We start from the raw sequence: 12,007 nt of genomic DNA on the forward strand, positions 1-12,007 counted from the left end.
AAGTGAACTCCAGTATAGTAAGCAACAGAGCTTTGAACATCAAATTATTATTCATGTTGACATTCGGCTGTTTTAACATTATTACCAGTTATTGTTCTGTTGACACATGATCAAAATATTTCAGTCACCGAGTATTCCATTAACATAACAGTAGTCATGCAATATTTTTGGTTACTCATAACTTACAATAGTAATCTGAGTCTAGTTACTGTAAGCATCCAATGCTTTCAGTGTTGTCATAGCATCAAGAGAAATGCTAAGTTCTTGCTTACTCTATTCCAGGGCAGTACCAGTAAAAAAAAAATATATATACACACACACACACACACACACACACACACACACACGGCTTGACAAACAGCGGCAAAAGCCGCTCACCAACCTCACACTGCATATGTGTAAGAGCCGCATTGCACATGCGTGCGCCGCCAGTAAACGGGGAACTGGGCTGAAATCTACGCGCCAACGGCAAGTAGATTCAATAGTTTGTCAATCCCTGTATATATCTATAGATATCTATAGATAGCTATAAAAAGCCATTCAAATTGTTTTTGGCATCACACTTGTACAACATTAAAGTTTATGTCTCATGCCATCACTGTTTTCCAGTTATTTCCTTCCCAATGATGCTGCATTTTATATTTTTATTACAGATATTAGGTACTACAGGTCTCATAATGGTTACAAAACAAAACACTAAGATGGCATCTTAAATGAAAAAAAGGGGTAGTGAAAGAGAAAAATAAAAAGTACAATGCATATTAGGAAAAACATTTTTTAACAGAAGTAATTGGGAATCAGAACGTGGGATGTAGGAAACACACTGGAAAACCTTTGCCAAAAGCATTAAATAGAGGCTGGAAAAAAGGGAGGGAAAACTAACACAAAGTCCTGTTCTCGTTCATAGAGGATCTGGACTAGTTGCTCTAAGTTATTTTCAGCCATGTCAATTATGATTCTAAACAGATATAACATGAAGGGAATTTAAGGGGCATATGACGACCCATTCCTAATTTAATGTCATGGTTCATGTAAAACAAAGTACTGTTGCCCAAAAGAATTGGCAAGTTCTACAAATATCATATGTTTCAAACACTGTTTGTAATTCTCCCGGTCTTCAGCTGACTAGAATAATTTTACTTATGTAGCTCCCTGATTATATATCTCTTTCTTCCTTCTTTCACTGTCTCTTGCTCCTTTATTATTGGTTAGAGCAGGGTGTGACAAAATGGAATCTGTTTGCACCAAATTATAAACTCCACTTTGTATTCTAGCTCCAGTTTGGTATTATAATACCTCTCATTTTTCATCAGTAATTTTGAACATGCTTCATCTCCTATATATCTGAGAGTGTTAGTCTGTCTGTCTGTTCAACAACTCCCCATAAATGGTAAGAGCCAGGACTACCAAATTCAGTATGCTGTTTCCTCTTATGGTAACTTAAAGCAAGATAAGGATTTGGCTGTGCCAGAAAAATGGGATTGTTCCACATAAAATCGTACAGAAAACAGATAAAATCACCAGGCATGTGAAAGGGTCAGGCTGAGGGCTTCCCCCCTCCTCCCTACCTGCTAGGCACTCTTTAGGGAGGGTGGGTAGACTAAAGCTCCCCTCCCCAATTCATATGGGACCATTTCTGGCTGTTCCCCTTCTTTAGGGAGCAAGGGGAAAGTTCTCAGTTTGCTGTATTCCCCACTCTTGCTCAGGTCAAGTGTGGGTCCAATGTCACAAAAGAAGTGTGGGACAAAGCAGGGAATTGAACCCATGTTTCCAAAGTCATAGGACAGTGCCTACAGCCATCCTATCTATCTACTGAACAGTACATTCCATTTTGTGCTATGTGCAGTACACAATCTAACCTTCCCTGAAATGAGCCTATTTTAGAATCATAGAACCCTAAAACTGGAAGGGACCCTGAGAGGTCATCAAGTCCAGTTCCCTGCCCTCATGACAGGACCAAGTACTGTCTAGATAATCACTGACAGGTGTCTGTCTAACCAGCTTTTAAATACCCCTCTAGGCAATTTATTTCAGTGTTTAACCACCCTGACGGACAGGAAGTTTTTCCTGATGTCAAAACTACATCTCCCTTGCTGCAATTTGAGACCATTGCTTCTTGTCCTATCCTCAGAGACCCAGGAGAACAATTTTTCTCTCTCCTCCTTATAACACCCTTTAGAAACTTTAAAACCGCTATCATGTCCGCTCTGAGTCTTCTCCTCTCCAGAAACTAAATAAGCCCAGTTCTTTGAGTCTTCCCTCACAGCTCATGTTTTCTAGATGTTAAATCATTTTTGTTGCTCTTCTCTCGACCTTCTCCAATTTCTCCACATCTTTCTTGAAATGAGGTGCCCAGAATTGGACAGAATACTCCAACTGAGGCCCAATCAGCGCAGAGTCAAGTAGAAGAAGGACTTTTCATGTCTTGCTCACAATACTCATATTAAAGCATCCAGGAATCATGTTCGCTCCTTTTTTTGTTGTTGTTTTTTGCGTGCAACAGTGTCACACTCATGTTTAACTTTAACTTGTCTTCCACTATGACCCAAAAATCCCTTTCAGCAGTATTCCTCCCTGGTCAGTCACTTCCTATTCTGATTGTGAGAACTGATTGTTCCTTCCTAAGAGATTTATATTGTGCATTTGTCCTTATTAAACTTCATCGTGTTTACCTCAGACCATTTCTCTAGTTTGTCCAGATCATTTTGAATTTTGACCCTATCCTCCAAAGCACTTGCAACCCCTCCCAGCTTGGTATCATCTGCGAACTTAATAATCGTACTGTCTATGCCATCATCTAAATCATTGATGAAGATACTTAACAGAACCCAAAACAGACCCTCATGGAACCCTACTTGTTATGCCCTTCCACCATGATTGTGAACCGTTAATAACTACTCTCTGAAAACGGTTATCCAGCCAGTTATGTACCCACTTATAGTAGCTCCATCTAGGTTGCATTTTTCTAGTTTATTGATAAAAAGGTAATGCGAGACTGTGTCAAATGCCTTACTTAAGATTACGTATACCATGTGCTCACGCCTCCCTTATCAACATGACTTGTTATCCTATCAAATTGGCTTGACACGATTTGTTCTTTACAAATCCATGCTGGCTGTTTCCTATCACCTTATTTTCTTCCAGATGTTTGCAGATGAATTCCTTAATTACTTGCTCCATTATCTTCCCATGCAGAGAAGTTAAACTGACTGGTCTGTAGTTTCCTGGGTGGTTGTTCTTTCCCTTTTTATAGATGGGAACTATATTTGCCCTTTTCCAGTCTTCTGGAATCTCTCCTGACTTGAATGATTTTTCAGAGATGATAGCTAAAGGGTTTTGTTAGGTTTGATATTTACAAAGAATTTTGGAACATGAGAGTGCAGAATGCTATACACAGTAATTGCTGTGTATTATTAGGTTTCTCCAAGTAACAAAATCTACTTCTCAAAAATAAAAATTGCACACCTGCGAATTTTAGAGATTCAAAAATGGGGGAGAGAAGGTGGTTAAGTACCCTCAATTCTGTTGTCATCCACAAATAATGAATTAGCATCCTATACCTTTTGATGCTTCACTGGAATTTCTGAAGTGCTGAACAGGTCCTACAGAACAGATTTATTTGTACATATAAAAAAGGAACGAGAGCTTCCTTAATGTACTTAATGCTGCAAAGGATACACTGGCATGCATCAATAGGCTTTATACTTTGACAATGATGATAAAAAAATTAAACAGTATTACCTATTTTTAAGGTCAAAGTCTATGAACTTTTTCTATTTGATGCAATAAACTGCATTAGCAGTCTGAACTGAATGACTTAATTATCTCAGACGCTTTACTTAATATTTTATGTCCTTGTCTGAATGTCTGGGAGCTCCTTAAAATCAATATATTATACTATAAACCTAGATTAAGAGAGCAATTTGGGTTGTTTATCTGTAGCTGAAGGGGGAGAATGAGCTATGTCTTGAGGCCCTATTCTGAACTACTAAGAGATTAAGTGTGAATATAAACAACGAGAAAAATGTTGATCTCCTTCAAAGGATCAAATCTCTGAGTAAAATATAATAGTCCTGTTCAACAACAGTTAATGACTAAAACTGATCACTGAGATTCAGAGATTTCAAGTCCTACAGGGGGAGATTTAAGGGCTCCTTAATATCACACAATAATTTCCAATATATGTTAAAACACTGCTGTACTTAGTAATAAATATGGGATGTTGGGTTCTTTAACTTAGGTGCCCCCACTACAGTTCTATCAGTCCTGCAGTTAAACCAACTTCAAGATTGACTGGTAATCCTGTAAATAGGGAAATTTAAAACTTCTTAAATATAGTAAAGTAACATGTGTCAAGCTGGATAATTTATTAATCATTTGCTAAAAAGTACCTGTGCAATGGAACCTACTGGTGCTTCCTGTGATCTATGAGTTTTTCTTCCTGGAAAGGAAGTCAACAATTCCTTTTTGTCAGGATTAATGGGAGCTTCGTCCACATACAAGAAAATTCTTGGGGGGAAAAATAGCTGTTTAAGCATTCCTCATTCGAAAACAAAATTCCATTGTCAGGGAAATCACTAATGCCCTCATAGTCAAAGGACTATGTCTCATTCCTACTAGTAAGCATCTGCTGGAGTGCAACTGCTTCTTTAGTTGCTAAGTAACAACCAACTCATTATATGCCATTATCAGCACCCTAGAAAAAGGAAACTGGCATCTGTTTCCCGTTTGGGGACACCAATGATTGGAATAATAGCAATGAAGTGACTGCCAAAAATCCTTGGTCTCCCAGGGTCTGGTATGTGAAATACAGCACGTGCTGATTTCAGCACCATTTAAGTTATAGGTTCTGTAGCTTTTGTCATCTTGACCAACACAGCACGCCAGGGGGATGGAATCACCTACCCCAGTCCTTGGCATATTAGTAATGCAGAAAATATCCTCCCCTTAAATTTTTAGATAATGCAGGGCTTATCTGACTGGGGAAATGTTTACCACAAAGACCTATTGTCAAGTCTGTACTAGAAACAGAGGGGAATTCACCAGCACTAGGGTGGGAACAGGCTGGGAATTAAATGATCTGGAGGAACTTGCTGAGGTCAAGACGACCTTTAGCAATTGCTCAGCTGTCTTTTTAAAATCACTAAAATAGATGTCAACAGTGAGCAATGTGGGCCACTATGCAAAAGCCCAAACATGTAAGCTTAATGCAGTATTAATTAATTAAAAGAACATCACACTTCCATTCACACTGAGAAGGGAAAATAATCTGTCAAGAAACAAAAAAGCCACTCAACTCCATATGCCAAAGCCAGAAAATTAATTCATTGCCTAATGATGTATTTGCATTACAGAAACAATATCTAATGATTTTCATGTAATATATACATGACTACCTACCATCCAGAGTGCTTTGATACTGTAAATAAATAAGCATGTGACCAAGTATTTCCTAAAGATGTGCATCATTCCTTGTATTCATATGCAAGTATCTAAATCTGGTTTAGTCAAACCTGAAAACACCGCAATTCGAAAAAATAGTACAAAACCCACAAAGAACCATAAGGAAACATACAAACAGTAGAGCTGAATACTTTAAACATGCATAACCCATAGCATAGCCTTGTCTGAGAAGAATACCGAAATGCAGCAAGTTTTACTTTTTCCTTTTCCAAATGCTTGAGTTCCATTCTAGAATTCTCAATGAGGATGAAAGCCCACCATACTTAAGTTGAAGTCACTGCTTTAATTTTTTCCAATAAACAAACTCAATGTATAGGAACCAAACAAGAGACTCTCCAGAGAGATTTTATATCTTAGTAGAAGTCAAGTCTCAGCTCTTAACATCGATTCAGGAAAATTTTTTACTGATGGCATTACAACTACTCACAAGCATTAAGTTGACCATATGTTCAAGAAACTGAAAGAATCGTGGCCATTATGAATACTGCTCCTACACTGACTGGATCATTGTTCACATGTGTCCATTTCCACATTAGTGATAGCTGATGTATTAATCCTGAAACTTTCAACTGAACATAAAGGTATAGATTTTAAAATAATAGCTAAGTATGTAACTCCTACCAAGTTTCTAATGGCATTAAGTGCCATTTAAGTTTTTCCAATTTCCCCTTTAATGATAAAAATTAAGAAGAAAATAAAATTACTACTATGAAGTATTTTCACTGTTGCTTGGATGCACCTGAACAGCAACTAAAAGCCAATGCAAACCACATTGGAAACTCCTGGAAAACACATATTTGACACATTGCGAATGGTGCAATACACATTGCACACTATGGGCATTTCTTTCAAAACTCACTCAAACTAGAGCTCAAATTTCAACAGACATTTTTTCTACCAAGCAATCAACAACCAACTTACCTGCCTCAACAATTTCTCTACAGCTGACATTACCATAAGTCCTCTCCACACAATTGGCGCGCTCTCTTCTATCAAGAAACCCATAGACATACTGAAACAGTCAAGCAAAAAATGATCTTTCAAACATGATACAAAAAATTATCCAAAAATCAATCTGAAAAATAGTTTGACTTAAAATAAAACCTATACTCACCATGCAATGCCATAGTTCTTAAGAGGTCTCATTAAGTTTTCTACAATGGAAACAAAATTAATTGATTTTTTATATTCATAAAATATATACTTTTACATTCATAAAATATAAACTTATTGTTTTCAAAGTTCCAGTCTAACACGGCTATCCCTCAGACTTCTTACTGAGTTTGTTTTTCAATCAAATCAGCAGTATTAGCTGCCTGATCCTCTTTCAGTGTTTTCTAAATATATCCACATTTTCAAAGTAGTGATTTGCATGATCGTGAATTCTCAGGCTCAACCCTTTCTTAGAAACTCAGGCTAAGCATACAATACAGATTTATATCAGTGTAACATTGCTGCTCAAGGGTGTGGATTAACACTCCCGTCAGCTTGGTAACATCTTCACTTAAAGCACTACAGCAGTGCACCTTTTAAAATATAGTCTGACTACAATCACTACTAGCTTGGCCTTTTAGTAATCTGGGATAGCCATCTGAAGCCTAATACCTTTATTGGAGGACATAAGTTACAAACTCAACGAAGCCTTCTGTGACACCATATGCAAAAAGAGAGATCAAGTTCTCTCAAGGGGTTTGCCCAGGGTGCCATGTGAACAATCATTTATGTATTATGAACAATACTTCCTTCTAAGAAAACCTGTATGATTCATTTATCACAAGCTAAAAACAATGAAAACAGCTTATCTAGCGTATAAGGGGGGAGGAGTAGGAGCCGGTCCTGGAGGGAGTTGCCTAAAAGACAGTTCCACCATCACCGTCTCTGCAGGGGGTGGGCACAGGTGAGGCACAGGCACAGTGGGAAACAGCTCGAGCTGGGTCCCGACTGCTGCACCTCTGCCTTAGAAACGACAAGAGCTCTTACTACATTTAAAAGGCAGAAGTGCAGCCGGCATAGCAAGCACGTCACCTCCCCCTCATCGACTCTGATCAAGTAGTTGATGGAAATTCCATCAACTACTTTGATTGATCAGCTAATAGAATTTACCATCCCTACTCAAGACACAAACTTTCTGAGATGTGTGTACATGTATTATTCAAAAAATACTTTGCAGACTTGGATATAAGAAGCTTCACAGGGTAGCCAAGTTAGCCTGTACAGAAAAAAAACAACAAATGGTCTCGTAGCACTTTATAGACTAACAAAACATGTAGATAGTATCATGAGATTTCGTGGGCACAGCCCACTTCTTCAGATGACCGGAATTATGAGTTTAGGATGTGCAGACCCAAAATAAATTGGAGAGGGGAAGGGGAGAGAGGAGAGGAAAAAAAGGAGGGGGTAGAAGACAGGGAGCTAGAGGAAATCAGTAAGTATCTGAAGATTGGGTAGTTAAAATGAAGCAGATAAGAATCAAATTCAATTGATAGTATCCTTCCTGACACAGGAGTCTACACAAAGAACTGTTTGCACCTTCATTGTCTGTTAAGTTGGCAGTGCCCCAACCAACCTTCATCACAATTGAGTCCATTAGCGTGTGAATTGAATTTGCAGAAGAACTCTAATTCCAATGTTTCTCTGTGTATCTGGCTAGTAGAACTGGTTTGTGACAAGACAGCTACTTGAAGATCTTTTAAACAGTGATTAGGAAGATTGAAGTGTTCCCCGATAGGTTTTTGTATGTTTCCTTTACATGTATTTGATTTGTATGCATTGATTCTTTCCCGCAGACACTGTCCAGTTGGTCTAATAAATATAGCAGTGGGGCATTGCTGGCATAGATCAAATTACTGGATGTGCAGTCAAATGACCTTTTGATTTGTTAGCTTATGTTGTTGGCTCCAGTGATGAATTCGCTAGTATAGATATGTGGGGAGAGTTAGCATCGTGTTTGGTTGCAGGGCTGGGTTCCTGGATGCTTATGATGTGGTTACCAGACCATTTGTTGGTTTTTTTGGATATAAGAGTTAGTCACCACAGGATAATGTCCATTTGAGCAAGAGAAAGTTGGCACTATTCCCTGGTTAGACCGTTACGTAATTCAAGTCTTGAGTGTCTAGCTATGCTCCATCTGAAGTCTATCAATGAAAAATCATCAGAGACAATCACAAACAACTGAAACCTCTTGAAGATCGAAAGGAACAGTATTACAAATGTAAGTGAAGACCAGGTCCTCAAGACGTAGCTGTGATAGAGGCTATGTCTTGAGAACCTGTCTATGAAAAGCGCCTCAAAAGAATGTGAACTGATATAACACACTTAAACAGAATTTGTTTCCTATAAATAGGTCTAGATATCAAAAGAACATGGCAATTTTATTTTTACTATGCTAAATGACATTTTTCCCTAACCCATTTGGGAAATAAATAAGCCCTGGCCTTGAAATTAGCTCCAAAATCACCTTGGTACCTGCATGGAGCTTCACTGGCTTCAAAAGGCATTCCATGCAGGCATACACGTCTGCCTACAACATATACCATGGTGGTATCAGTGCCATACTCTGATGCGTGTTTACCTCCTCTGCTCAATTTGAAGTACTTACATGTCCCACATTTGAGCATCACAACCTTTAATGTATTTATCCTTACAAATCTCTTGTGAGGTAAGGATGCACTATTTCAGGACAGGACCAACAAGGAAAATAATACAAGACCTCTGGTCACCATCTGCAGCCCCAGCAAAAACTCCTGCAGTGTATTATTGGTAATCTACAACCTATCTTGGGAAAAGATCCTTCATTCTCACAGAGTGAGACAGGCCAGTCCTTATCTACAGATAACTCCAACTGAAACAAAAGCTCACCATCAATCTCACACCACACCACAGAAACACTTACCCAGGAATTTATCCCTGCAACAAACTTCACTGCCAACAATGACCACGTATCTATAAAAGCAACACTATCATAGGACCTAATCACATAAGCAGGGGCGGATATAGGGCAGGGCGAACAGCGCATGGCGTAACGGCGCGTGCGCCATGGCAAAGGGGGGGCCCCGCGGAGTTATGCTGCCTGGGGCCCCGCAAAACAGTCATCTGCCCCTGCACATAAACCACACCCTCAGGAGCTCATTCACCTGCACATTCACTAATGTGAAACAAGCTATCAAGTGCCAGCAATGCTGCTCCACCACATATACCGTATATTCCGGCGTACAAGACGACCTCTGAAGTTAAAAAACATCCCCCAAAAATCGGGGGTCGTCTTGTACGCCGGATGCCCCGCCGCCGGCTTCCCCCGAGGCTTTCCAAGCCGCGGAGGAGCTCCGGCGGGGGGGCAGCCCATGCGCGCCTGGGATGCCCCCCGCCGGCTTCCCCCGAGGCTTTCAAAGCCGCGGAGGGGCTCCCCCGGGCGGGGGGGGCCGCGGGGGGGGGGAGCCCAGGCGCTCCTGGCGGCTTTGCTCCCGGTGCCTCTGGTCTGCTGGGGACCATCTCCAGCAGACCAGGGACACCGGGAGCAAAGGAGGCGGCGGGGCGCTGGGGTATAAGATGAAACCCTATCTTTTAATTAAAAAGATAGGGGGTCGTCTTATACGCCCAGTCGCCCTATACGCCGGAAAATACGGTACTGGCCAAACTGGAAAGTCTCTGTGCCAAAGAATAAATGGACACAAATCAGGAAAGTTAACATACATAAAATTGTGGAAGAACACTTCTATCTCTGTGGACATTTGGTAATTGATTTGAAAGTAGCTATCCTCCTTCAAAAGAATTTCAAAAAACGCCTTACAAAGGGAAACAACTGAAGTTAATTCATAATTTTAATACAATCAATAGAGGAATGAATAAGGATCTTAACTGGTTAATCATTACAAAGGCAATTTCCCCTCTTTTGATATTCATCTCTCCACATTAACTGCTATGAATGAGACACTTCACCCTGACTTGATTAGCCACATTAAAACAAATAACCTCTTTCTTTTGCTGTTTTACATATACATACCCTGCTTCTGGAGTGAAGATTACAATTCACCTGATGAAATTGATTTTACCCATGAAAGCTTATGTCTTAATGAATCAGTTAGTTTCTAAGGTGCCACAAGACTCCTTATTATCCCCATGTTATAAGTGGGAAACTGAGTCACAGAGAAACTATGGGTATGTTTACACAGCAAAGTTATTTCGAAATAACAGACGTTATTTCGAAATAACTTTAATAGCGTCTACACAGCCAAACCGCTATTTCAAAATTAATTCAAAATAATGGATGTAGTGGTCAGTTGCTGAAGAACTTTGTACGTGCTAGTTTAGGGGTGGCGAGGCCTGCATTCTCCCCCCTCCCCACCTTTTTCCCCAACTACTGATGAGCCAGAAGCAAGTCTTTGGGAACATACGCCATTGTAGCAAGAACAAATTGTAGATAAGGATGAGAACGCATAAACAATTCTGTTTACCCTAACGTACTGATCACGTAAACAGGGCCAAAGAACAAGATCAGAACTAGATTGATAACTAATAGCTAAGCCCTACATCAGCACGTAACGAGTAACCCCTGGAAATTTCCAAACTGCCAAACAAGGCAGGGAAAACTGTATTTAAGGCTGCCTCAAAGCCTAGCAAATTGAACCTCACCGATGGGCTTTGGGTACCAGCGCCTCGGAAGCTGAGACAACCTCCCACTTTGTCTGCAGCCTACCCAGGGTTCCAGGCTTGCAGGAAGGGACGTAAGATATGCCGCTTCTTTGTTAAGTTGTTCTTCCATTTATGGGGCACAGCTGTTAGCTGTCAGGAAATAAACTACTTGTGTTTGACAGATACCTGTGTGACGTATTTTGTACTTTGGGAACCCAGTGTCAGACCTTAGACTTACTCTGGCCAGCTACAGTGGAGCGCTTATTTCAGATTTGGTAAACCTCATTCCACAAGGAATAACGCCAAATTTGAAATAGCTATTTTGAAATAAGTGCTGTGTAGACACTTATTTCAAAATAGGGGGCCTTCAACCTTCCCAGGGTGCTTTGATGGTCACTCCAGCCTCAACCAAGAACACTCCTCTCCTTCTCCCCTCCCCAGAGCCCTTAAAGGGGTTGACTCTGGTCACAGTGCCTGTGCCAGCTCTAAGCCTGCTAGTCCAGAACCAGCAGTCACTGCTCCTACACAGTGGCCCCAAAACATGAGCCAGCAAGACACTGGCAGCCAGCCCTCCACCGCTCCCTAGGAGCAGTCTGCCAGCTCTCAGGAGCCTACCAGGTGCCGGAGAAGGAAGGCGCCTTCCTGGTCCAGGGTGGAGATCATGGACCTTATTCAGGTTGGGGGGGGGGGGGAGATGCCCCCAAAGTCCATGATCTCCACACTAGACGGAGGAATGCAGTCGTCTAAGGCAGGATCGATGCTAGCCTGGCCGCCAAAGGCCACATGCGAACCCAGGTTTGCATGAAAATCGAATTGGTCTGGCAAGACTCCCAACCCTGAGCCCTGAGCTTCCCCTCCTCCTCCTTCCCCTTGCTTCCCCCTTCCAGATCGCTCCTCCCAGGTTTCCCCCTCCCCT

At 40.8% G+C, this 12,007-nt stretch overlaps 1 protein-coding gene across 3 annotated transcripts in view; it reads right to left on the minus strand.

Annotated features, from left to right (window-relative positions):
- The window catches only part of NUBPL (NUBP iron-sulfur cluster assembly factor, mitochondrial), a 156,925-nt gene that overhangs the window by 99,173 nt on the left and 45,745 nt on the right, over positions 1-12,007 (minus strand). For all 3 annotated transcript variants that reach the window (XM_014570137.4, XM_006116358.5, XM_014570136.4), the window contains 2 exons: positions 6,578-6,617; positions 6,385-6,475 (listed from right to left, as the gene is read on the minus strand). In XM_014570137.4, the coding sequence (XP_014425623.3) occupies positions 6,385-6,475; positions 6,578-6,617 (131 nt within the window). The remainder of the gene's footprint in view (positions 1-6,384; positions 6,476-6,577; positions 6,618-12,007) is intronic.

This window comes from Pelodiscus sinensis, chromosome 5, assembly GCF_052426305.1.
Source record: "Pelodiscus sinensis isolate ZL-2025 chromosome 5, ASM5242630v1, whole genome shotgun sequence".
Taxonomy (NCBI): domain Eukaryota; kingdom Metazoa; phylum Chordata; order Testudines; family Trionychidae; genus Pelodiscus; species Pelodiscus sinensis.